Source organism: Podospora pseudopauciseta, chromosome 6 (genome assembly GCF_035222475.1).
Source record: "Podospora pseudopauciseta strain CBS 411.78 chromosome 6, whole genome shotgun sequence".
NCBI classification, from domain to species: Eukaryota; Fungi; Ascomycota; class Sordariomycetes; order Sordariales; family Podosporaceae; genus Podospora; species Podospora pseudopauciseta.
Window position 1 is genome coordinate 1,756,504 of NC_085895.1, and position 26,927 is coordinate 1,783,430.

At 52.3% G+C, this 26,927-nt stretch overlaps 4 protein-coding genes and 1 non-coding gene across 5 annotated transcripts; 3 read left to right on the plus strand and 2 right to left on the minus strand.

Annotated features, from left to right (window-relative positions):
• Window positions 1-28: 28 nt before the first annotated feature.
• On the minus strand, window positions 29-3,300 carry QC763_602710 (uncharacterized protein). The gene is made up of 4 exons (XM_062914110.1): window positions 3,060-3,300; window positions 2,526-2,947; window positions 804-2,471; window positions 29-740 (listed from the first exon to the last, which is right to left on the minus strand). Exons 1-4 carry the CDS (start codon window positions 3,152-3,154, stop codon window positions 631-633), a joined length of 2,295 nt encoding a protein of 764 aa, XP_062762817.1. The 5' UTR covers window positions 3,155-3,300; the 3' UTR covers window positions 29-630.
• A 1,060-nt stretch (window positions 3,301-4,360) lies between these two features.
• On the plus strand, window positions 4,361-8,119 carry QC763_602700 (uncharacterized protein; the record flags this gene model as incomplete). The annotated part of the gene is made up of 1 exon (XM_062914109.1): window positions 4,361-8,119. One exon carries the CDS (start codon window positions 4,361-4,363, stop codon window positions 8,117-8,119), a length of 3,759 nt encoding a protein of 1,252 aa, XP_062762818.1.
• Window positions 8,120-8,537: 418 nt separating this feature from the next.
• On the plus strand, window positions 8,538-8,622 carry QC763_0092580. Its single transcript has one exon. It is a non-coding gene; the product is annotated as a tRNA-Ala (tRNA).
• Window positions 8,623-9,372: 750 nt separating this feature from the next.
• Window positions 9,373-12,830, plus strand: MET13 (methylenetetrahydrofolate reductase (NAD(P)H) met13). Its single transcript, XM_062914108.1, has 4 exons — window positions 9,373-9,423; window positions 9,489-10,030; window positions 10,294-12,065; window positions 12,124-12,830. Exons 3-4 carry the CDS (start codon window positions 10,367-10,369, stop codon window positions 12,255-12,257), a joined length of 1,833 nt encoding a protein of 610 aa, XP_062762819.1. The 5' UTR covers window positions 9,373-9,423; window positions 9,489-10,030; window positions 10,294-10,366; the 3' UTR covers window positions 12,258-12,830.
• Window positions 12,831-16,577: 3,747 nt separating this feature from the next.
• Window positions 16,578-26,910, minus strand: CSF1 (Macrophage colony-stimulating factor 1 receptor). Its single transcript, XM_062914107.1, has 3 exons — window positions 26,599-26,910; window positions 26,500-26,535; window positions 16,578-26,439 (listed from the first exon to the last, which is right to left on the minus strand). The coding sequence occupies exons 1-3, from the start codon at window positions 26,634-26,636 to the stop codon at window positions 16,710-16,712; spliced, it is 9,804 nt and encodes a 3,267-aa protein (XP_062762820.1). The 5' UTR covers window positions 26,637-26,910; the 3' UTR covers window positions 16,578-16,709.
• Between the last annotated feature and the right edge of the window lie 17 nt (window positions 26,911-26,927).

A 26,927-nucleotide genomic window follows, 5' to 3' on the forward strand; every position in this document is an offset into this window, starting at 1 on the left:
GCTTCTCCATTAATGTGAAGATAAGAGTGTGCCTGCGTATCTCATACCTCATGCTTTAACACATTGTGTACAAGAAAAAAACAGAAATCTTCATTTTCATACTTGGGTATTTTTTGGTCTATTGAACCATCCGTATCAGCGCCGGAGAAAATCACCTCCTACTCCTTCCCACTTCCCTGCTGGATTTCGTCGACAACACCCCAAGTCATACAGTAGCTCCATCATTATCTTTCATTTCCGCTTACTCCCTCCCAGCCTCCTGCAAAACTCCCCATTCATTGTAGTCGTACAGTACGCTTGGTACATGTTGTGTGGTAAAATATATATCTCGTGTGCTTTTTTTTAGGGTTTTGCGCTTTTGGTGTTATTGTGATTTGGTATCCGACAGCGTAAGAAATATAATGTCCAGTTTGTGTTGTTTGATTCCCCCCAACTGTCCAGGTGCAGGTATCCATTCGAGCTCATGTCAAAAAGCCCTCCCATCACTCCAACTCCCGCCTTTCGCTTCCAAGCAAGACAAAGCCAGATTAAATAGATCATCAACTGGGCAAACAAAAACAATGTTGGCCCGACATCTCTGAGAAATGAAAAAAAAAGCCATGTTGATGTCTAGTGCCTCCATCTAGCCCTCTAGTCTGAGGATGGTGGCAAGAGAAGCGTGGAGCAAAAGAGAAGCTCAAATGATCGGGGGTCCGTCGGCGAGAAGTTCGGTTGGTCTTGTTTGGCTTTTACTGTAGCAACTGTACGTCATGACATGTTAGTTTCCCATCCACTGAACCAGAGAGAGCAAAAAAGGTGCTTACAGTCCAAATCAATGGCCTCAAAATAGGCCTGGATCAACGGGTTCGCATCATCAGTCACCAACTTCCCATCAGACTCCCGACGTGATGTGCGTGGAAGCGCTTTACGAATCCCTAGCAACATGTGCAACAGCTCGGCGATGACGGAGCCCTGCTGGGCGAAGCTGCCTGGGTCCTTCTCGAGCGGCCACTGGCCCCTTAGGTTCGGCTGTTCCCAAGCCCGGAAAGCCCAGATGGACTTTTCCACGCAATTGAGCAAGATCAAAACGGCAAAATACATGTTGTAGTCAATCTTGACTTTGCTGTCTTGCAGCACACGCTGCATGCCAGTCAACAGCGCTTTGCTAGTGGCCGCTGCTTTTCTCTCTGTGGCCGCGGCAAGCTGAAGACAGATTGTATGGAACAATTCGCCATCTGTCTCTTCCTTGATGATCCTGGGCTGAAGCTCGTTCTCCCCGTTCTTGACGGTGATGGTCCACTGTCGCTCGCGATCCAGTATTTCAACCAGACCCCACAACTCAAGGGACTTCTTGAGAAGCTCATCATTGGTTCTTGTCGCAACGTCGACGGCAGTCTGCAAAGTAATGCGCATAAACTGTGATGGCTCGCGCCGAATCATTTCTGGCAAGACCTCGCGCATGTACGTCTCCACTCGAGCAGGAACGTCTTGGTTGTCGTTGTCAAGCATGGCGATGTGGTAGCTGGAGGGATGGTCTTCTGCTATGCTTGCATCAAGCAGCTTCCCCTCCGCATCCCTCTCAGGCTCGCTCTGTAGAACGAGCAGCTGAAGTCGAGACTCGTAGTCCGGGAAATGACAAGCTTCAATCAATATTCCATGGTGTTGAAGAGCCACAGTATGCTTGATCCCATTTACCCGGGCCTGGGCGAGGACTATTTGTACTCCGGCAGAGTACAGGTCCAACTGTTCTGAGAACTTGGTGCGCACGCACCCATTGCGCCACACGCGAGGTGATAGCACTTTGCGACAGGTATCACAGGGCGAACCCTGAGAGCACGTCTTTCGCAGCACGCGGCAACGAATGCAGGCTCCAATCTTGCGGACTTCCTGGACCTCCTTTCTCCTGTCAGGGTTGAACCGAGCGCGAGAATGTCGCGACTTGGCACCATTGGCGGTGTCGAGGCGGAACCCTCCCTTCGCGTGGGGCGCAGGAAGTTGAGGCAACGGGCTGTTCAGAGGCATCTGAAAAGAAGCCGCCGCGTAGTTGCCATCTACCCAAGCCGGCGCATCGTTCGTTACCGGAATCATAGGAGCATTGGGCATGGTAGTGACTGGAATTCCAGAACTCTGGATCAGGGACTCGGGAAGCGCAGGCGGTGTGGGCGTCGGCGGTGGTTGGTCCTCCAGCCCAGACTGCTCAGGGGTCGAGATATTGCTGTTTTCGGCTACGGCAGCAGCTACGGCAGCAGCAGCAGCCGCGGCCACAGCGGCGGTATTCGCTTGATTCGCAGCCTCTGTCACGGCCGCAACAGTCGCCTCATCGGCTAGAAGCTCGGGATCCAGGAATGCTGGGTGCAGGCGAGCAGTCGCAGCAGCAGCCATTGAAATGTTGGCAGAATCGGTATTGACTTCATTTTCTGCGCGTAGTATTTCTTGGAGTCGCTCGTCGGTAATGAGGCCTCTGTCGCCGGCGTTCGGCGACGGCGGCTCAACTGAGAATGGCGGTCAGCAAAGCATCTCCCCCAACATTTTGTTGCAAAACCCACCCTTCGGGTCTTTCTGCGCATCAATGTCCTGATTCAACGGCGGATTGTCAAAATTGAATTGATCTTGCATATCAAAGCGTTCTCCAGGCTGCGCAGTCCCCAAATGGGTATTTGGGATTGCGCCCGTCATCTGGCCGCGATCGTCATTCTTCTCATTCAAGTCGATTTGTCTCGAGACCTCAGCCAGCACTCCAAGAGCAGTCCAGTCGCGCGACGTCATAGGAAGGTCGACCGAAGAGCCATCGGAGACCTGGGGGTGAGCATGAGCCTGCTGGTTCTGCTGGAATGTCTTGGATGCATGGCCCATCCCCGAGAGGGTGAGCAACGCGCTGACTCGATCGGCTTCGCTGATGGCAGGGCATTTCTTGGTGAGATGGCTCGTCAGGCTGTCGAGGCGACCGCGAGGGAAGTGTTCACCACATCTGCATTGATTCCACGAGAGAGAGTTAGCAATTGAACATTGGACGGCGAGGTCAGTATGTCGCAATATAAAGGCGGTCGGGTCTGGCGGCGGCTGGTAGGCGGTGGGCTTACGATTTGCAGGTATGAGGGTAGCGATTGCTCTGGTCCTGCAACTTGGGTCCTCTTTCGAAGTATTGCAGAATCAGGGCATTAGGCCGTCTGCCCATTGTCGCGATCAAACGGCCGGCCGGGCGGTCTGTGGGGCGAAAGCTATATACGTGCGGTGACGGTTTACAGCGAGAGTCGGAGAGGGGTCTTTTGGTGATGTGAAAATACTGCCGGTTTAAAAAAGTTGGCGGTCAGAAGGTTTGGTCATCCAGTCCTTGCCGTGTTGGGATGGGTGCTCAGCCCAGCCAGCCCAGTGGGTCTAGTGGGTCACGTGGCTGGCCCGACTGCCAGGTTCACCAGCACACTCACCATGGTAATACAGCACGGATTGAAATGCTCCGGTAATACGAAGAAAAGTAGCACACCAAGACCAGATTATCCGTCTGGGACTTCTAGGAAGTATCAATTCCCAAGATGCCAAGTAAATATCCAAGAAAGTATGTCATCACGAGCCTACCCTCTAGGCATGAGGTCAACACACACCTGTTAATGAACTGTGGCATCCACACGGGTAAATATCGCTGTATGGTGTGTAACGAATTACCTGCATGCCGGTCATCAAAAAAGAATTCCCCTACCCCGGTTGGCATCCCGCCCGTCGGGTTCTTGGCAGGCGTCAGTTAACGATGACATGAAGCCTAGTTGCTGGGGTCCCATTGTGTGCTGGACTGTGCTGTGCTGCGCTGTTCTGGCATATGAAGCATGCGGACGCCTCGGGGCACACACGCAGGCGGCATCCTCGAAACCCCGATTGCTCAGCCTCCTCCTCCCATGGATCACCGTCCACATCCACAGCTATCTATTTGTGTTCCGTTCCTGAGAAGCCGACCGTCTCACCTTCCCGGCCCTCAGTGACCTCACCATGTGTGAACACCCCCTTTATAACAAGGGCACGCTAGGAAGGATAAGCTTTAATTAGCTAACTGAGCTCCATCTCCCACAACACCATCCCAGTATTGCAACCAGCCAAACCAGATCCAGAACATTTTCAGTGCCCTTCTCGAACAAATCTCGCCTCTTGCAACTACATTCCCTCAAGTCTCAGCACCAGTGTCGTCCTGCCAACTCAGCACATTGGCTCACTTGGCTCATGATCGGACCAATGTTCTCATGAAACTACTGTGTACCCGAAGACCAACACAATCTTTACCGAGCCTTCCGTCTGTTTGATACGGCAACTTTCGCTACCTTGAGCTGATGATCTACGTCATATATTTCCTACCGATTTGACGCGCAGTCATAGTCACGGGCAAAACAAAACAACGATGCTTCTCCTCCACCAATCTGGCAGCGTCAAGATTGGCGAGGTGGTGCGCTACACAGTCACTTACACCCCCTCGGCAGATCGCATCCTCCCATCGCCAGAGTTCCTGTACTTGCGCATCAAGAATACTTGTGCCATTGCTCTTCGCGCAGCCTTCGTTCACGGTCCTTACACACTCTCGGTTGCCGCCTACCCATCCCATTTCGATCCGAACGAGAAGTTTGAAGAGCCTCGTCGCTATGGCGTCCCCGAGTTCGAACCAATGCTCAAGGCCGGTGCGGCCTGGAACTGCCACTTGGTAGTGCCCGACAATATCAGACAGTCTGCCGGCGAAGGATGCAGTCAACATGGATACTTTGGAAAAGGACCAGAGCACGACGGGGAGAGTGTATCTTGGATCATCGAGGTTGCGTCGCAAGTGGTTTTTTCGACTTCGGCGGCTGTGCACTACGAAGTTCTGTTGGCACGAGACGAGAAATCGTTGAACCTGGGCTCTGTTGTACCCGTAATAGGAGGTCAGTCACAAGCACCACAGCCAGGGCGGATCAGCGACTTCCAACAGAGTGCGGGTGCTATCAAGGACCATCCGGCGCAACAAAAAGGTGTTTTCTCCAGGGCAGTCCACCTGAAAGTTGAGGATACAGCAAGTTTGTGGAACACGCCCCAGCTTCCAGGATGGGACGACATAGGTTGGCTACGGGCAAGGAGCGAAGGAGGAGCTGATGCCCCAGTAGAGCCTGTGATGGCCAGTGGCAAGCCCGAAGACAGGCGCCCCAGACGGTCACTCAAACAGAGAAAGGTCCATCTCGTGATTCTCACACACGGCCTGCACAGCAATCTGGGCGCCGATATGTTGTTTTTGAAGGAAAGCATAGATGCTGGAGTCAAAAAGGCCAAAGCGGATGTCAAAGCCCGAAAAGCCCGAGAGCGGGCAGCCAAGAAGAAAGAAGCAACGCCTGCCGGGGCAGACACTGAGGGAAATGCTAATACCGAAATCCCCGAGTCAGTGGGCGAGGAAAATAAGGATGAAGATGAGGACGACGAGGACGACGAGGAAGTCGTAGTACGCGGATTTTCTGGGAATGCAACAAGGACAGAAAGAGGTATCAAATACTTGGGCAAACGGTTGGCAAGACATATTTTGTCCATGACTTATCCAGACCAGCCCTGTCTCCCAACCGCGAAAGCAGCTTCGGAAGCAATCGCTGCCACACTCAAGGCAAGCTCTCAGAAAAAGAATGGCGGCGAAGAGGCCCACAAACACAGTACAATCCATCATGCTCCATCTCCGAGCAATCGACTCTACAAGTTCACCAAGATCAGTTTTATCGGCCATTCACTCGGTGGTCTTGTACAAACCTACGCTGTTGCTTATATTCAGAAACATTCACCGCAGTTCTTTGACCTGATCGAACCTATCAATTTTATCGCCATGGCCACACCCTTCCTCGGGCTGAACCACGAGAATCCCCTGTACGTCAAATTCGCTTTGGATTTTGGTCTTGTTGGAAGGACAGGCCAAGACTTAGGTCTCACTTGGAGAGCTCCAACGATTGCGAGAAATGGTTGGGGTGCACTCGTGGGCAATCTTGGGGAACAAGCACACAAACGGGTGTATGGCGAACATCAGCCGGAGTCCAAACCTCTGCTCCGTATCCTGCCCACCGGGCCAGCACACAAAGCATTGAAAAAATTCCGAAACCGAACCGTCTACTCAAACGTGGTAAATGACGGAATTGTACCGCTTAGAACTAGCTGCCTCTTGTTTCTCGATTGGCAGGGCCTGGGACGGGTGGAAAAGGCACGAAGAGAAGTCGGCTTGGTCGAAGCTGTTGTACAAGCCGGGTGGGCAGAATTAACAGGCGCAAATGTCACCACTCCACGACTTGCACCATGGTCACCGGAAAACAACGAAAAAGAAGAGGCTAACGAGACGGGCAAAACCACACCTACAGACACAGAGGAGCTTCTTGAAGTGCCGCAGCCACCGACTAATGCCATGTTGGAGGATGATCGACAGAGTCTGAGATCTGCTGTCGTCAGCCCTTTTCAAGAACAACCGGCTTCTGCAGACTTGCAACAGCTGTCAAATTCGACGACAAACACTTCCAACCCCTTATCTGGCCTGTTCAACTTCTTCCGGACCGAAAGCCCCAAGCCCCAATCGCCCCCCTCCCCGAAGATAAATAAGATTTATCAACGAAGTCAGACTCTCAAGGTTGAGAGCGGCTCTACCTCTGTGTCGGTTACCTCTTCGTCCACGTCTAAAGTAACAAGTGGAACTGAGCTTGGAGATGATGCGGAGGGCCTGACAGCACCACCAAGAACATCAATCTTTGAGTCGGCCGGTGACTTGCTTAACCCAAAATTACCAACCGTTGAGTATCTCATCGATCCATCAAAGCGGCACCGAACCATCTTCCATGACAGAATCTACCACCCATCCGATATCCCTCCACCGCCAGTGAAGGACCGGACGTCGACTCTCCAGATCCGCCGTCGCTCTCTCTCTCGATCCAGTAGGACGGCCCTGAGCGAGAGCAACTCCCCTCTTGGATCTCCAGGCATTCAGCACAAGGACACTGGCCTTTCTCAGCAGTCGGAACAGTCCACCAAATCGATGCCAGTAGATTATGAATCTACCGTCAACTCTGCACCCAGCGCGTCCCACGACGAACCAGAAGTGGTCGACTCCTCACAGATGCGAGTTGAAGAAAAGATTGCGCGCGCCTACCATCGCGGTCTGTCCTGGCGAAAGGTTTTGGTAAAACTAGAACCTGACGCGCACAACAACGTTGTGGTTCGCCGCATGTTCGCCAACGCTTTCGGCTGGCCGGTCATCCACCATCTCGTACAGTCTCACTTTAGTGACGAAGCTATGGCAAGAGTCAGGGACGAGGACGAGCCAGGTGTGGAAAGAGCAAAAGGGTTAGACCAAAGCGCGGATGAAACAGGCCGGGAAACGAAGGAAACGATTCGTGGTGGTGACCACCGGGGTAGAAACGTCACGGTGCGCGAAGGGGATTCATCTCACGATGACGACATCATCAACGCGGAACGGTACGATGTCGTTCCTGAACTTGCGCCGAGTCCGAGGTCGCCAAGGTCGTTGAGCAGACAGGGGAGCACCAACGCTTTGGGTGTCTTTTCCGGCACGAACCCGACAACCCCAACAACGGCGACGCGACCCCCGATCGATCGATACGACTCCATGTCCTGGAGCGATAGAGACTGGGCAGACAGCGCAGACGAAAGTGATGAGAATGGTGGTGGGGCGAGCTACTGGAGCAGGATGGCTGCTGGGGCAAATGTGAAGAAACCCCAGCCTAGCCCTTCTCACACTTACCCTTTCCCATCCTCCTCTGCTGCCACGACCCCTACCCCGGCGGATTCAAACCCGGGTGGTGGTGGTAATGCTGACAAGAAAGGGAGAACAGTTGCTGTTGCCGCGGGAGGGAGTGTAGAACAGCCGGGACCGTTGACGCCGACGGGGTTTATGATGAGGAGTGTAAGTCCGTTGAGCTGGAATTGGACCGAGAAGATTGTGGGGAGGGGGAAGACGGGGAAGAGGACGAGTAGGAGTTTGAGTCCCGGACGGGGGAATAGTGTGTTGACGACGCCGACGGCTAGTACGCCGGGACTGGGGTTGTTGAGTAGACCTAGTTTGGCGTTGAGTCAGGAGGGGTATTTCCCTGGGCAGGATAGAGGGATGGTGGGGGAGGGGGAGGGGGAGAAGGGGGGGAAGGATAAGGATGTTTGAGGAAGGCCGTAGGAGAGAGGTGGGTCGTATGGCTTGGCAGAGCAGAGCGGTTGTTTGGGAGCCCGGGAGAAGTAGTTTTGGTTTAATAGGCATTATTCTTGAGGCATTGAATAGCATAGGGGATGCCTGAACAGATGTTTTTGCTACATACTTGTGGTAACTTGAGTTCTTGTTGGATTTTGAATGTTCTACGGTTCGACTTTGGGAGTCTTCATCCTTGGCTTTTTACTGGCCTGATTCCAACAAGGCATTTGTCACGTCTGCTGATTCGAGTTGATTAGTCACCCGGTCATAAAGCAGCTTCTTTGTTCACCCATCTGGTAGTTGCTGCCCAGGTGTTCGCTTCAGGCTCTGAAGAGCCTATCTCCCTACACAACCGCAAAGATCAGCTGAGTGGTCAACTCATCAAGTCACCATAGGGCGTGTGGCTCAGTTGGTAGAGCGTTCGCTTAGCATACTTACCTGTATGCGAAAGGTCCTGGGTTCGATTCCCAGCTCGTCCACATCCTTTAGCTGCTTCCCCACCCCCTTTACTTGAGGGGGTGGGGCAGGACTTCTTTTTGGCTGGCAAACCTGGACTTGGGACATGGTGATCATTGCTTGTTTCTTGTTCTTGGGGAGGTGGTTGTGTGAAACAGTCATCATCATCAACCGGGAGTCCGAATAAAAACCGAGTCGTCCGGTTCGGCGATTTTTGGGTTGGTTGGTCTTTGCGGGAAGCTGGGATGGCCAGTGTTGGGAGCCGGTCACGCAATCCCGAGTGCGGTAGCGAGATGGTGGGGTTTTTTTTTTATGTTTTTGTTAGTTTGAGGTTCCAGAGACTGGGAGATGGACGAGGTGTGGGGTTTTTGGGTTCTGGTTCCTGAGGCTAGTAGGTGGTTGAGGTGACTGTCAAGATGTCAAGCCGGACAGAGGTGAAAAAAACGGGCTGACGGGTAAGACCCCGGGTAAGCGGGAAGGGCAAGGGGAAGGGGGTTGGGGGTTGTAACCAGGTTTCTCATGTCCTGTGTGTGATTCTGTGATTGATGGGATCTCGTCTGACACCTTGCCTAGCCTTAATTTATGTATGTATGTATGTAGAGCTGTCGTGGAGGTTCTTCCAGGTTGGGACGGCTGCAGCCGAGTTGACCGCTACTTGCATACCTCTTCTCACCACCCATCGACAGTCAGGGTGCGCCTGGCACTGTGTCGATTGTTTGAAGGTGGGATGTGGGAATGTGTTGTCGACTGCATGACTGAACAGCAGCGTCTTGTTGTTGTCGTTTAGCGACGATGGCAAGATATACCCCGGGGAGGTCCCCATGGTATGGACCATTCAGGAAACTCCCAGATGTGCTGGCTAGTTGACAATTACTGTTCTTCGCTTCAGGTTTCTGGTCTTGAAAGTGTCGACAAGAGAGCCATTCGAGAGTGCGGGGTCCACCGGGCGCTGGCACGAAGTTCGGGGTCCTCACACAGAAAAGAGGGATGGGTCCGATTTACGAACGTGGGGAGAGCAGCGTCATCCAATGACAATTACTCCGGGTACGGCGAGCTTCGAGCACCTGCATCCACCTTGGAAGGTCATCGATCCGCGCACTGTGTGCTAAAGCGCCGGTGCACTCCCGCTCCCGGTCCCAGTGGTGGCCTTCCGTCTGGCTTTCTGCTTCCCTCTTCCCACCTCCCTCCCACCCAGGCTTCGAGTGGTGCTTTCATCACGCCTTTTTCCTTTTCTTTTCTGGGTTTTTGTCTCCAGTTTTTTCCTTTTTCTCCTATCGTTGATTCAGTCACCGCTCTCCTCGGTCTAGCAAGTTCGAGAAACGTACCTCACACGGTGCGCTGTTGTTGTATAAGCTGGAACCACGAAGGACACAGGCTCCCTTTGCCCCTCGGAAGGACCGAGTTTATATCTGAAAGATTGATTCACCACGAGTATGCCATCCCGACTTTCCCTCTCTCTTTCTCTTCCCCTTCCTATTGTCTTGCAATTGTCCTGCCCGGCCTGAGCTGTACTTGTCCCTGAGATACCCATGTTCAGCCTTTGTTCTCCTGCCCGCTCTTGTACCCCTCCATTATTTTCATTACCACTGTTTACGGTTCTATAGGAACTCAATTACTTCTAATACTTCTGTCGCTGCTCCAACAAGCTCGAATCTCGAAGCTAATAAGACCGGGCTCTTCCGTTCCTCCAATAGCTCTGGACGTCCATCATCATCGCCTTATCAACGGACAGACACTTAGGTTGCTCTCTTGCTCAATACCGCCACCATGCATATCCGCGAGATGCTCGCCGATGCCGAAAGGACCGGCGCACCGTCCTTCTCGTTCGAGTACTTCCCGCCCAAGACGACACAGGGTGTCCAGAACCTCTACGACCGCATGGAACGCATGAACAACTTTGGGCCAAAATTCATCGACATCACATGGGGTGCTGGCGGCCGGATTGCCGAACTGACGTGCGAGATGGTGGTACAGGCGCAGACATATCTGGGGCTCGAGACATGCATGCATCTTACCTGCACCGACATGGGTGAGGAGAAGGTCAACGATGCCTTGCGAAAGGCTTACAAGGCTGGGTGCACCAACATTCTGGCTCTGAGAGGTGATCCACCTCGCGAGAAGGAGAAGTGGGAGGCTGCCGAGGGTGGTTTCCGCTACGCACGCGATCTTGTCCAGCACATCCGGAAATCCTACCACGAGCACTTTGACATTGGCGTTGCCGGCTATCCCGAAGGTTGTGACGACAACAAGGACGAGGATCTGCTGTTGGATCACTTGAAGGAGAAGGTCGACGCCGGTGCCACATTCATCGTGACTCAGATGTTCTACGATGCCGACAACTTTGTTCGCTGGGTCGGCAAGGTCAGAGCTCGGGGCATCAACGTCCCAATCATTCCCGGCATCATGCCCATTGCTACCTACGCCAGCTTCCTTCGCCGCGCCAATCACATGAACTGCAAGATCCCCGACGAGTGGATGCAGAGACTCGAGCCGGTCAAGAACGACGATGTGGCGGTCAGAGATATCGGGAAGACGCTCGTTGCTGAGCTGTGTCGCAAGATTCTTGCGGCCGGAATTCACCACTTGCACTTTTACACCATGAACTTGGCACAGGCCACCCGCATGGTGTTGGAGGAGCTCGACTGGATGCCATCCCCGGATCGCCCGGTCAAGCAGGCACTCCCCTGGAAGAGGTCTCTTGGCTTGGGTCGCCAGGTCGAGGATGTCCGGCCCATTTTCTGGCGCAATCGCAACAAATCTTACGTTGCTCGCACGCAAGACTGGGACGAGTTCCCCAACGGTCGCTGGGGTGACTCTAGGTCGCCGGCCTTCGGTGAACTGGACGCATATGGTATTGGTCTGACGGGCACCAACGAGCAAAACCGCCAGAAGTGGGGCGAGCCAACTTGCATCCGCGACATCGCCAACCTCTTTGTCCGCTACCTGAACAAGGACATTGAGTATCTCCCATGGAGTGAGGCACCAGTCGCCGAAGAGGCCGATGTGATCAAGGACTACCTTCTTGACCTCAACAAGCGGGGTCTGATCACGGTAAATTCTCAGCCGGCTGTCAACGGTGTCAAGTCTACCCATCCAGTACACGGATGGGGTCCATCCAAGGGTTATGTCTACCAGAAGGCCTACCTCGAATTGCTCGTTTCCCCAGAAGTTTACCCAGAGATCAAGAAGCGCATTGAGAACCACCCCGATTTGACGTACCACGCGGTGACCAAGTCTGGCATGCTTGAGACCAATGCTCCATCCGACGCGCCCAACGCCGTAACGTGGGGTGTTTTCCCCGGAAAGGAAATTGTTCAGCCTACTATCGTTGAGCGAATTAGTTTCCTCGCCTGGAAGGACGAAGCGTTCCAGTTGGGATCTGACTGGGCTCGCTGCTATGAGGCTGACACCCCAAGCCGTCTGTTGCTCGAGGACATCATGAAGTCGTGGTACTTGGTGAATATCGGTAAGCTATCTTCTATTTCTTTTTTTGTTGATTTGGTGATACTAACAGTCCTGCACAGTCAACAACGATTTCCACCAAGGAGAGACGCTTTATGAGGTTCTGAAGGATCTCCAGGAGCCCAACTTGGACAAGGTCCCGCAACCACCAGCCACCAATGGCGAAGCTGCCAACAGCGTTGAGGCTTCAACATAATGCCTCTTGAAAGGACACGACTCTGAAGTTGAACTTTTAAGGGTCGTGTTTTCTTTTTTCAACACATTTGCATGGTCAAATCTAATTTCAACACAGCGTTGCCAATCATGGCAGCAAAGCCCCTTAATCTTCTCCCATCTTCCGCTTCTGTCGGGGACAAGAGGGAAGACGAGGAGAAAGGAATGCGCATGAAAAATGGTTTAATGAATGAATTTCAACAAGACTCACAGCATTATACAAGAACAGCATTTATCTGGGGCGTTATTTTCAACAATTGATCGTGCATTTTTCTTTTGGGCTGTTCGGGTTGGGAGTGTGGGAGGGTTGGGAGGGCCGGCGAACAAAACAAACATCATCATCGGGGTTGGGGACTTGATTTTTCAACAAAAATTGGGGCATTCAACTGGCATGGGTGGGATGGTGAGGGAAAAGGAAACAAAGGAAAACTCAAATGGGGAGTTTTTCATGCATTCACGGAGAGATATCTCAACGATACCCAAGAGGAGGAGCACGAGGAGATAGAGGACAGAGAAGGTCACATAGGAATTGGAATTCAATTGATGTGCAACAATGCAACAAATAACGTACTTTATAAGCGAGTCGGTCATATAAGTGGGCCGGTCACTTTTCGGCCGCGACGCGTCCTCCTACACTCAACATTAACTTTCTCTACAACCCAACATGCCTCCTACCTTAAATGAAGCCAGGATAATCTTAGCCCTTGAAGCCATTCAAAAGACTCCAAAATTAAGCCTCCGAGCCGCAGCAAAGCTATATAACATACCATTCTCAACCCTCCGTGACCGACGCGCCGGCCGGCCTGCACGACGCGATACTACGCCTAAATCGAAGAAGCTTACTCAATCCGAAGAGGATGCTATTGTTCAATACGTTATTGAGCTATGTGAGCGAGCTTTTCCACCAAGATTGCGTGGTGTGGAAGATATGGCCAACCAACTACTGCGCGTACGCGACGCGCCCCCTATTGGCAAGCTCTGGGCATATAACTTCGTTAAACGCTAGTCATAGCTCCGTACGCGTTTTACGCGTAGATACGACTACTAGAGGGCTAAATGCGAGGATCTAAAGGTTATTAGCGAGTGGTTTACGCTCGTACGGAACACTAAGGCCAAGTACGGTATTGTAAATGACGATATCTATAACTTCGACGAGACTGGGTTTATGATGGGTATTATCTTCGCGGGCATGGTAGTTACAACTTCTGATGGCCGTAGTAAGGCAAAACTGGCCCAGCCTGGTAACCGCGAATGGGCAACGGTGATCCAGGGAGTCAATGCCCTCGGCTGGGCCATCCCTCCTTTCATTATTTTGGCCGCGCAGTACCACCTTGCCAACTGGTATACCGAGTGCAACCTACCGTCTACCTGGCGCATCGTAACCACCGATAATGGCTGGACTACTAATCCGGTAGGCCTAGATTGGATTAAGTACTTCGATTACTATACGGCGCCCCGGATAAAGGGCAAATACCGGTTATTAATCCTCGACGGCCACGAAAGCCACCACTTAACCGAATTCGAGCGCTACTGCTAGCAGAATAACATTATTACGCTCTGTATGCCTCTACACTCCTCCCATCTCCTTCAGCCACTCGATATTGGCTGCTTTGGGCCGCTAAAACAGGCGTACGGTCGCCAGATCGAGGACTTAATGCGCATACATATCAACTATATAAGCAAGCTCGAGTTCCTCTGTGCCTTTCGCGAGGCCTTTTTCGCCTCTATAATAGAGAAGAATATATAGGGTGGCTTTGTAGGTGCTGGCCTTATACCGTACGATCCAGAGAGGGTGCTTTTTAAGCTAGATGTAAAGCTTCGTACGCCAACACCTCCAAACTCACGGCCCGGCACTGCATAACCTTGGGTCTCCCAGACACCACACAACCCTCGAGAAGCCAACTCACAGTCAACGCTTATTAAGACTCGCATTACCAACCATTAAAATAGCTCCCCGACTTTAATGCTGGCTGCGGTAGACCAGCTTGCTAAGGGTATAACGGCTATAATGTACTAGGTGGCTCTTCTTCGTGCAGAGGTCTCTTCGCTCCGTAAGGCCAATGAGGCACTAAGCAAGCGCCGGAGAGCCAAAAGAACACGTGTGAGGCTTGGAGGGTCACTTACTGTACAAGAGGCACAGGATCTACTGGATCAGAAGGCCGTGGGCGAGCAGGTAATCCAGGAAAATCGACAAAGTGGTGGTGGTACAGGGGGGTCTCGTACGAAGACTCAGTGCTGTGGTGTATGCGGCAAGCCTGGCCATAACGCGCGCACTTGCCAGGAGGCTGCAGATGCCTCAGACTCAGCTGTTTCTGATATTATAGTTGGTTGATAGTTTCGTTGTATTATAATGGAGGATGGTATTCGAAGGGTGATTAAAAGTGACCGGCCCACTTATATGACCGACTCGCTTATAAAGTACGTTAGATATGAAAACTATCCAGTCATACATTTTCGGTCCAAGCTTTACTTTTCTATATTCAAACTACAGGCATCTTTGACCCAAGCTTACAACCTCTCTATAACAGAATGAATAGACTAGAAGGTATGTAGGGATGTCTCTGCCCCTTATCCAGCAAAGGCACAGACCATTCTTCCCTGTCTTCTTGACCAAGCGTCATCCCTTCTTGAGCCCCTTTTCCACTAAATCTATCTCGACGTTGTAATTCATCCTCCATCCTTGACCCCTCCCTCACCCTAGACGTGATCTCGCTCCCCAGTGTGTCTTTCCACTCGTGCCTCGTGTTGCTGTCAGCGGTGACCGGGCTCCAGGGCAGATCCGATGTAAAGCAACGAGCCAAGGCATCCTTTGGAAGCTCCTTCTTCTCCTTGTTGCGATCCTTCTTGGCAGACCTTTTGGTGCTGTCCTGGCCGGAAGAGAAAAGGCTGCCAGTGGAAGTTCTTAGATGGCTTAAAAAGAGCTTTCAAAGTGTAAGGGGAGGAAGAGAGCTGACCTTGTCACTTGAGACGCGGACTTTTCGAAAGAGGCAGCATTCTGTCCAATTATCAGTGTACACACTGCGACAAGCGATTCACCACAAACCCGAACTGTCAGAAACATATTCAAGGCACCGCACTGTGTAAAGCAGCTGGCGCGCAGGTCAGAAAGCTCGACAAGAATCGTGTCTAGCCATCTGACATAAGAATCATGACGTTGAGAGCTAATCACGCTTTCTAACATTGCGGGGCTGGCAGTCCCGCAGTGTGATGGATTCATAAGTTCGGAAATCATCCCTAGAGCTCGACATGCATCACCACCAACAGAGCATCCTTGACCTGCAATCGTCTCCAACGTCCTCTCCAAGGGTCTCGTCGCGGAGAGGATACCTCTAGGTTTTCTTGGTTTGGATGTTGGACGGGGAGGAAGGGGTTTGCAGATGCCTCAGTGCTGGGCTGGTGTATGTCGGGATCTGGGGGTGTGTCTGACTGATTATTGTATTGAGTGAGGCCTCTTATGGATGGCCACACTTTTATTCAACTTAAGTGTGGCTACAAGCTTGACTGTGGTGCGAGGCGGCGATGAGCCAACTCAGCCCACATGGAGACAACCTACGGAAGAGATGAATCCAACACAATCGTTACATGGGACAGCTAGGAAGGACTAGCCTTCACTACTATGTTTTCTTTTCTTGTTATCAAACAAAGTTCCAGACTGGCTTCTGTTTTCGCCCGTGTGTGGTCGTGGTGTCCCTTACAATAAATAGGTCTCAATGGTGGCATCCATCCAACTGGACATTCCATCTCTAGCCCAGCCAAGCTTCGAGAAAGGTAAAGTTGTCAAGGTCCTCTCCGTATCCGCCCTCAACATAAAAGATGTGCAAGCACAAACCAACTCTCCTGCCATCCCTAAGACAGCAAAGGCCTCACCAGCCCCCAACGCACAAACCACCTGCCCCCCTGTCTCAAAACCCCTTTCCAGCTAACGTCGACCATTCATGAGTGTCATTTCCGCATTAGTTTTCACCCAGCAAGAGTTGTATGTTGTACTAAGATGGTATACGTGTTCAAGCACTTACCAGTAATATTTGTTGCAAAATCTTCGGGTTTCCGTAGTCAGCCTCGAGCTGGTGAGCTTTGGCTTTTTTGCAGGACTGAGTTTTTTTTTCGGAATCATATGAGAATGAATGCCTATGGCCTATTTTCCTTGATGAGAAGATGGGTTTTCGTGTAGGTGGTTAGAGGTGGTGGTGATGATGTGTGGTTGGTTGGTGTTGGTGGTCGAGCACATCAGAGGTTTGGGGTTCTATATCGCACACCACATCCTCCAGATTGACAATCAGCATCATCCAAACAACGATAGCTTGTCAAAACACAATGTTGAATTTTTCCAGAATGGAATTGTAACTTTGTTGTTATGATATCCTCTGAGCCCATATATATGTACCATCCTATCCCATACTATGCTGTTATTTTATTAACTGCCTCTCAATCATCATCAACTGCTCCCCAAAATCCCCTCATACGCATCCTCCACCTCTCCCGCCAGCTCCAACAAAGCAACAATCACAATCTGATGCACCAAGTTCGGGAGCCTCTCCCTGTGCAACCCAATCCACTCCAGCGGCGGTGTCGCCTCCCCCATATCCCTCAGCTGCGGCGTCTCAATCACCGGCTCCTCCAACGCCCGGTACTCATACTTGCTCATCGGTACCTGGACCTCCGCCGTGATCTTCTCCGTCTTCTCACCTTCCCCTTCCTTTCCTTTGCCTTTTGTCTTGTCTTCTGTCACCTTGATGCCCGCTACACTTGGCAGCTCCCTCCCCCATGTCTGCGCGAGAGTCTTGGCGTGATTAGCCCACATGCCTCTGATGTAGGAAATCCGGCTGTAGTTCCAGCCGACCTCGACCTTGCCCTCAAAAGCCGATTTGAAGATATAGTCTATTTGCTTGGGGGTCGCGATGGCTTGCCAGGTTTGCATCACCGCCTCGACTTGCGGAACCTTGAGGATGGTGCCTCCTCGTGACCCAGTAGCGCTAGTAACGACATCCTCAACCGAGAGCTCAGAGAGCGTCTTTGGGGAAGTCGTGTTCCGTACACCCGCCAACCCAATCCTCAACTGCCCAAGCGTCAACCCCAATATCGAATGGATCCTCCCTTCACCTACACTCGCCGCAAACCTTGCCTGAGCATTGAGCGCTTCCATCTTGAACACCTGATGATCCGAGAACGTGCTGGGGAAAACGCCCAGGTTGACAGCCCTCAACGTCACCACCACATCAGTGTCAAGAGAAATCGGACTCTTGCTCACCGCACTCTCAGGATCATTCCTGTCCGGTGACCCTGCTCCCCCATTTTGCGCATTACTCAACCTCTTCACCACCCCTTCCACCCCTTCCACTCGCCTCCGTTTCATGTACCTCTCCACCTCCTTCAGCCCAACCTCAAATCCTTCCCTTCTTTCTTTTACTAGTCTCTGAATAGCCTGCCACATCGCCACCCCCTGTGCCGCCGAACTCGTAGTGCCAAAGACTTGAACTGCTTCTCCGTCAAAGATGGCGACAAGCCTATCACCCGTCCCGTCTTTGCTTCTGCGAACGTTGTACATCAAGAACTCGAGCTGTCTCACGTCCGCGACGAGGAAGGCCTGGTAGTCAAATGCTGCTTTTACTCTCAGTTGGCTGAACCCGACCGAAGCTTGAATCATAGGCGTCTCGTTCAGCGCTTGCTCCCGTTGCGGCCACTCAATGCTCGTCCGGAGCTTGAAGTCTTGAAGGGTGACAAACCCAGACATCCTCCCCGTAGACTCAATCCCAATCATCTTGAACCCAAGGCAGAGGTTTTGCTCCCAGTCCGACGTCTTTTTGCTAGAAACCCAAAAGTCATTGATCGAAAAGGTCGACTTCCCCAACGCCTGTCCCAAATCAACGTTGATCTTCAGTGCCGTGATACTGATACTCGCCGTCCAAGGAAACGCCGCCGTCCGAGCCACCTGCTGATACCGCTGAACAAGATGCCCCTGGGACGTCTCCGTAGCAAGCTTAGCAATCGGTGAAGAAGCAGCATCCACCATCGGATTCTCCAGCACCTCCCTCGGCAGCCAAATCTCCCTAAACAGCAAAAAGTCCTGGAGCTGCTTCGCATTGACCGAGACCTCCATGGGACTGACTTTGAGAATCGCCGAAACTCCGCTCGTGCCACTGACATGCCTACTGTTCAACAGCGAGAGCACAATCGACTGCACCTTGAAGCTCCCCGTCGGCTCGCGAGAGTAGACATGCTTGACAGAAGCCTGCAGGTTGGTGAACGCGCCCGACAAGGCAAAGAAGTTCCCGTGGTCGATCGAGCGGACCGTGTTGGCGGTGAAGTAGACATCCTCAAAGCTCGCCGTAGCAGCCACCTGAGCAATAGGATGACAGCTCAGCGAAAACTCCTGCTTGCAGATCCTCAATCCAAGGTTGAGTTTCATCCGCCCCAACACAGCCGTCGGGTCTGCCGTGAGGATACTATCCTCCTCGACAAGCTTGACCTTGGCCGCGATGTTCTCCGCTTGTGACTGCGCAGCACTCGGTTGTTTCTTGCGATCATTCTCCCTGCTGCTAACGACATGCTTGATGCTATTGCTGATATCAACAATCAGCGGCACCACCGACGGCGAAAGAATATTCGTCGACGGATCCAACTTCACCTCCGCATGAAGCGACGGATCATCCCTCGCATTATCCCTATACTCCACCTTCCACGCCAGCCCAGGAGATCTCAACACGGTGCTCCCCGCTGTTGTCCCATCATGACCCTGCCGTATCCCCGGCCTCACCGCAACCCTCGTCGCACTCACAATATCATCCGGCGCCTTCTTCCCACTCAAATGCACCACCGCCCCCGCAAAATCGGCATCCACCAGCAACGACTCCATCCTCTTTTTCCCAAAAATACTAGTACCAGTCTTCCTCTCATTCACTTCTTGCGTCCTGTCAGGCGAAACCGGCTCCGAACTACCCATCCTCTTGTTCACAACCGGATTCCAATTCTGCGACGCCCTCTGCACATTCCTAAGGCTCAAACTAATCGAATCATTCAGCTTCGCCGCCGGAATAATACACCCACTCGTCAGCCTCAAGTCCAAGCTCTTCCCAACCGCCTGGAAAGCCAACCTCCTCGCCTCTGCCGTAGAGACATACGCCAGCTTGAAAATAATCTCCGGCAACAACGCCGAATTCGACGATCTGACCTTCTTGTCTTGCTGGGCAGGGTTGACCATCTGCAGCTGCAAATTCTCAATCGTCAACCTCGCCGAGTTCCTCGTCCTCGTCCCAAACTCGATCCGTTCAAGCGACAAAACAAGATCCTCCTTATCATCATCCTCCATCATCTCCAGCTCACCACCACCACCACCACCAACCAACCAAGCAACCAGAATATCCTGCATCTCAAAAGTATAAGTAACACTCGAGAAAAACGCATCAATAATATCTCCCCCTTCTTCCTCCCCTTCCTCTTCACCCCGCGCTTTTCCCTCCCCATCATCAATCATAATCCTCGGCCTCGACTGCCTCAACTTTTTCAAATACTCCAGCTCCTTGCTCGTGTCAAGATCCTTGATCTTATCCCCCATGTACCCCAAAACATCAACAACAGTCGACACCGTCTCAGGCGAGAGCTCAACCCGAAACCCATCACTCTTGACATTAAAAAACCTCCTCTCCTCCTCCTCCCCATCTTCTCCCCGTTGCGAACTCCCCGTCACCACCGCCCCAAAAGCCACACTCCCACAACTCCTCATACCACCATCCCCCCCATCATCCCGTCCCTTCCTAATCTCAAACCTAACCCCCCTCAAGTTAACATCAAACTGCGGATGACTCAACGTAGTCCCGTGCCCGTCCACCCGGTTGTTAACCCCCACATGAACCCTATCAAGCCTCAACAGCACATTCGCCACCACCGGTTCCTTCTCCGACGGCAGAGGACTATTCCCAAACACCTCCAACCCCGCAAACGTGAGGTTGGTCGAGTAAGCCATTATCGTCTCGGTCTTGTTGTCCTTATTAAGCGGTTTATCCTGCTGCTGGTGGTGGCCAACAACGTCATCGACATGCTCTCGTATAACCCTCCCCTGCTGCTGCAACTCACTAACAGCATTAGAGATCTCAGGCCTGTTGAGCGCAGAAAGGAGGCTGTACACAGCCGACGCATCAAGCTGCACCAGTTCCACAGACGAGTACACGCTGATCGTGTGCTCGCCCGGTTCAATGTGGCTTATTATCCTCCCGCTCGCGGGCGGGATCTGAAGGAGCGAGATGCTGCGGGCGACATTGTTGACCCTGACTTGGATGTCGTGCTGGTTTTCCTTGATGTCAAAGTCAAAGATGAGCTCCTTACCAAAGTCGGCTGCCATGGCGGCTCTGGAGACGGTGCCGTGGATGGTGTATGTGAGGGAACTAAGAAGGGGCACGGTGATGGTGTATTGGTCCATAAAGAGCGCGGCGTTGGCCTTGAAGGCGGATAGTCGGTCTGCCATCTTCTTCTTCGGGGGCGAAGGGTTTCTGGGTGAGGGGGGGAAGAGTTGGTCTTTTAGTTTGTACAGCTGTGCAAACTCGTCGCGGACTAGCAGGTCGAGGACTTCTGCGAGGGTGACGGGGTCTTGTCTAATTGTCAGGTTCATGTACTGGTTGCTTGCCGTTGTCTTGATCGTGTGGGAATCGGTGGTTTGCGTTGCTTGGAGCTCGTGCGAGACGAATACACTCGGCTGTTCGAGCACCAGCTTGGCAAGCTTCTGGTGGTGGCTGCGAAGACTGGAGGACACAGAGTCGCAGCTCAGAATACCGTTCGTGTTCAATGTATTGTCGGCTTTTCTCGTAGCCAATACTGAAATCTTGGTCCCGTTGCTGAAAGACGATGAGTAGAGGTTGACAGCTTCCAAGATGAGAGAGCCATGGTCGAGAGACAGGACGCAGTGAACTGTCTGTCTCTGAACCTTGACGGGTGGCTTTGGTCTAGCTGCATTCTCTGGCTCAGGCTCCAGTTCCGGTTTGCTTTGCATCTTCTTGGCCATCCTCAAGATACTGCTCGCCAGTTCGCAAAGCTCCCAGTTCAAGCTGACAGCAGCATCCTCGCAGTGAACATTGACGAGTACGGCAGGCTGGTCACCCGCCTGGTTCTGAAGAGCAGGTTTGACCTGCAGTCTCGTCGTAAGATCCACCAGCGTAACAGCATTCTGCTTCGGCCCCGGATTCAAAGCAACCTGAAACTGCTTGATCCTCGCAACAGCCATTACCGGCTTGTCCGAACCCCCATTACTCTGCGCCTTCGCCGGCGGTCCAAAAACAATATTTAATAGCACGCTTTCGGAAACATTCTCCAAATCCCAACTCCTCCACTTCTCAAAAGCCGACACCACCTCCTGTCTGAGCTGGGCCGATGCTTTCGTCAGCGGCGCAAAACAGTCCATCTTGATCTGCTCCCCTATTGACGGAGCCAAAACCGACCAAGTCTGGCGAAGACGCATGATCAGTTTCCAAGAATCATACGTTCTCAAATGCTGAGACGCCGAGCGAAGCACCGATGAAGGCCGTATGAGAAACGAAGGATCTTGAATATTCTTGCCGGAAGAAACAAGCCGTCGAACCAGATTCCGAGACCTGACACCCTCTTGTGACGACACCTCAGCAAACACCTTCCCGAGGTCAGCCCCCAGAACACCGGCGCGGTGAATCAACGAGGCTAGATAATCAACCTTCTCAGACGAAGTACTGCTCTGGAAATTCCCAATCTCAACATCAAGATAAGAGACATCCTTGGTCCCCATCGCCGCCGCCACATTGTCGATGCGAGCCACCGCAGCTGCCTGAGCCCCCGCCATGTCCTGATACCGCTCAGTGGCAGAAACAGCAGCCGAATCCAGACGAACGTGGAAAGAAGTCCGAGCCTCTTTCGACTCGGGTTTGAACGCATCCTTCCACGTTGTTTCCGTCCGGGAGGTAAGCACCAGCTTCGAAAGCGCAACATCATACTGGTCCTGCTCGTCCATAGGCTGCTCAATCGAGTTCGGATCAGACGAATTAACAAGCCGCAAGTTGGCATGTGGCAGCTTGACCAATATATCACCAATACGTCCCTTCAAATGCTGGTCCTTCTGCATGTCCAAAACCTCCTGAACAGAGCTGATTTGCATAGCATCAAGAATAACATCAGGATCAACAGGCTGCAGAGCCCCCAGCAGCGTCGCGACATGCCGCAATGATGTTGGGTTGCAAAAAGCCGTCAAGCCATTGGGGAACTCAACAAGAACACCAGTGTACGGCAACTCTTCGCTGAGTTGACTAGGATCGATATCTCCAAGATTAAAGTCTGACGAGTCAAAATCATCATCGTCATCGTCCGCCTCTATGCTCTGTAGCAGCACCTCCTTATGGCTTGGCTTGACCTTCTCAAGCGGAAAGTACGGCGCAAAATACTGGCTGGAAAATGCAACCGTATTGTGAACCACGTCTTGACGCTGTTGGCTATCCTCTGGAGCGCTGTAAAAGGCAGAATGGCGAGTTGAGGGTGAAAGTTCTCGTCCATGCAACGACCCCCGGCCACCAAACCGGTGACGGACAGGAGATCGGAGATACTGGTCTGACTGTTTCCCTAATCCACTTGGCCGCGGCGAGCTTGCAGGCTTCAGAATACTGCTCTGCCCCGGACTGGCAATAGATAGGAAGGAGGATTTGTGCCGTAAGCCTCGGGATCGCCTCGATGTCCCCCTAGAGTTGAGAGATGCCCTATCATCCCCTCCAACGTCTGCTATTGTCAGTGGCAAGGGGACAGGCGGCACGCTCTGAGACGGAGGGTCAACCGGCTCAGGTACAAAATCATCCGTGAACCCAGGCAACACGAGAAAAGGCGTTCGATGGGTACGCTGATCGTGGCGACGAATGAGCTCCTGTTGAAGTCTCCGCTCCTCAGAAAAGTTCGCCTTTCGCCCTATCATGGCGAGCCGTACACTGGTTTCCACAAGTGCATCCGTCTCTACTGGATGTTGAGGGCGTGTCTTGTATCGTGTTGCTGATTCTGCATTGACACAGGATAGCTTGATATCCGAGATCTTGACATTGGCCCGCTTGGAGTAGTGTGACCCAGCCCAGTCGTTGAAGTTTACATCGATCAGGCCAGTGGAAAGAAGAAAGGCAGCTTCCTCAACGTGGATCCAAATCTGCACTGACTCCACAAACACCCGGAGAAAGGTGACATCGTAGACGACAATCGAGGAGAGTATGATGAGGGCGTTCTCTTCGTCGTCCAAGCAGAACACGAAGGCCTTGCCTGCACTGACTAGTGTTGTCAGGAACTCTGCTGTACACTCGCCAGTGACTGCCCCGACAGAAAGATCCCAGTTGCACATGTAGGTGGGCTCGGCTGGAGGCAGCCCGAATAGGCGATGGCCATAGACTGTGATCCCATCCACAAAGAGCTGGGTGCTTGACGTTGCGCTGATGGGTGTTTCTGCCCCTGACTCTGTATTCCCCAAGGATAGGTTGAGCGGTGCAAGAGTCAGTTCCATATCCATGTAGTAATTAGTAAACCGCAGATCGAGGGCAAGGTTTGCTGTGTCGATCCGGATGTGCCGCTGGCATGAGTAGAGATTTACAGGAAGCAAAATCTTCGGGTCATCCGCTCTTATGCTGAGGATGACGTCAAGGTCGTTCGTCTTCTTAGGCGGCGGCTTGTTGGCCAATTCAGCACTTGGATCGTTGGCTTTCAAGCGTAGCATATCTTGATACTCCTCCAACGTTTTGAAATGGACGTCTTCACCGAAATAATTGTCCTTCAGGACAAGCATGTAACGAACCAGAAACCCATGCAGCTGAGCGACCGGCGACTGCCCAGAGATATTCAGGACGATGGTGTCAATGTTAGATGGAGAGGTAGTTGCGTTGTAGTGATAGGCGCCATCGACGACCAGATTTTCCAGATGCCCAACCTCTTTTGACGTGAGAAACGGCGCTTGTGTATTCCACGGTGGCACGTGCAAATCGACTGACGCATTTTCTGCACGAATGTCGAAGGGGATGGCATTCTTGCTGGGCCTGAAGGTATCAATCGGCACAGATGTCACGCATCGAAGCAGTGGGCTCGATATTATGAGGAATGTGTTGTCATCAAGGTCCGTCGGGCTGTTGATGATATTGGCATCGTTGAGATTCAAGAAAATGCGGACGTTTGGGAGTTGGAGGTTGACATGGTACCTGAATGGGATGAATACCATGTAGTCAGGCGGAGGCCCAGTTGTCCAATCATCTACTAGGTCGGTGAGAAGAAATATGTGATCCCGCAAAAGGAAGAGCGATAGGTCATCACTGGCAATGTTGAAGTGCCATTGCCGAAGAGAATTCCAGCGCAATGGGGTGGACAAATCACAAGATATTCTCTGCCTACCCGATTTCCATAACACCTCGTGATTTATGCTGCTCGATATCTCGGTACTGGGAAAGTCGACATTGAGCGAGTTGCTATATCCGGAGCTCCCAGCTGTCATGTCCATGGAATAAGTCACAGTCGTATTGACCGGGGCTTTGATGTCAAGCCAGCCATATGGTCGCTGGTGGACCTTAGCGGCCTGATCAGACTTCTTGGATCGAGCGCGAGACTTGCGAGTTTCGTTGGCGCGTGTATTGTTATTGGGGTCTGGCTCCTTGCCCTTCCATCTCCAATTTTTCGATTCCTCCCTGACGGGAATGCGGATATTGGTGGTGTCCTCAAGTTCGAGGTAGAACTTGAACTGCGTCGGCACGCGATACGCACCGGGGACAAGATGCGGTGTTGGAACAGCATCTTTGCAGAGGCTGGGTACAAAGATGCGCTGAAGTTCCGCACGATGTCTGTCTGCCCATGGCCCATAGTTCACAGAGCCACCGTTTATTGATAGTTTGATGGCCCATGCTGGGGGCTCGTCACCATTGATGTTGGACAACAACTCTGGGGCTTTCTCCGCCGGTGAAGCTGTCATGGGCTGGACAAGTCCTGGGACATCCCAGTATATCGTCAAGGTGGCTTCTGGACTATCCAAAAGGGTGGGCACCGCAGCATACTCGATGGATGACCACCTGGACTTTTGATCCTCCGCCTCTTCGGAAAGGTAACGTGACAGCCCTTGCCAGTGACCACTTCCAGGCACTTGGCTTGCAGCGGTCCCGATACCTCTGCTCGATGGAGAGAAGGACTCAACGGACTTGTTCCAAAATGGTATAAAGCCCCTTAGACCCTCCCGTAGTCGACTCTTTTGACCTCGCAAGAACGAACGCTTTTTCGGCGGAGACAAGGACTCCTGGGCACTCTGTTTCTCTCGTTCGGCACGGTTGACTTGATCCTCCTTGAAATTTGGATTTTCCTTCATCTCGATCACGGGGTGTTTGAACTTCAGCCGGAAGCATTGTCGGTACGGGTCAGTCGTATCGGTCTCGGTGGCCGTAGCATCGATTTCGCCTGAGAAAGACTCGGTCTTGACAATCAATACCGCCGTGGTATTCTCATTGCCCATGACCATGGCCGCTCCTTTGCATTTCAAGTGAATTGGCAAGGTCTGCAAAAAGAGTGGTATGCCATCCACTCCGCTCGGGCTGCTGCTCTCCTCATCCCTGCCTGTATCAGAAGCAGACGATAGGAAGCTGTCGCGCCTTTTCTCTTGAGTGTCCGATCGGTCGTTCTGGGCGGTGAAGCGTCCTGCTGATGGGCTTCTGGACGCACTTGACCGTCGCGATGGGCGTCGGCGCAAACGAGAGGGAGGACCAGCCGGCACATCTTTATCGTCCAATCCATGATGTACCTCATCCACCAACTTCTCGGAGTTTGAAAGACCAGCTACTATCGAGTCGTAGGCCGGGCTCCGATTGTATATAAACCACTCCAAGCCACGGAGCGAGACTACAACACGGCACGGTGTCCTCCTTGAGTGTTCGTCGGAAGCAACATCTTGCTTGTTTCCCTTGCCCTTTGCCTTCCCAATCTCCACATGCCGAACCCTTCGTAGCCAGTATGCCCATGTGATGTGTCCATTCTGAACTAGAATCGTCTCGTTATTGCCGTGATATCGAAGACCGGTGAAGAAGATGCGTCCAGCGAGCAAGGATATTTGGAGCGCCTGTATATCGATGTAGATTCGGTATTGGTGCCATGTGTACGTTCGTATCCCCCACGAGACAATCGACGCGAAGACTCTGTTGAAGTAGAGCAAGGAGAATGTTGATCTTTTGCTGGGTGGTAAGCATCACATGCCTATATGGGCTCCTAATGCATCGCCCACTTACAAGACACCACAAGCTATCAGGATCCCGCAGAATTGCCTGCCAACAAGCCATTAGTCGATATATTTATGTTAAATCAATCTTATGATACCGAGAGCTTACGCATTGAAGGCAGTTTCATTGCTGAACCAGCCCGACATATTGGTGAGTTGATGGTGGGTTAGTCTCGCCACGGGCGCCGCGTTGCTGTTGAACCCCTTTCAGGCCGTATGCGCCGCTCCCCATTCCGCAGTAAGAAAGTGGAAAGGTAAAGTCAAATTCTATCGCATGTCAAAAGAAATATTCCGCGCGACCCAAAACTCCGGTAGCAAAAGACAAAAAATGTATGGAGCTTGTATTGCAAGAGCAATCCGGCTCAGTTGTAATTGGAAAGCTTCAGACACGGACCAGAAGTGCTGTCGCGACACTATCGACAGGGGGTAGAGTCCACT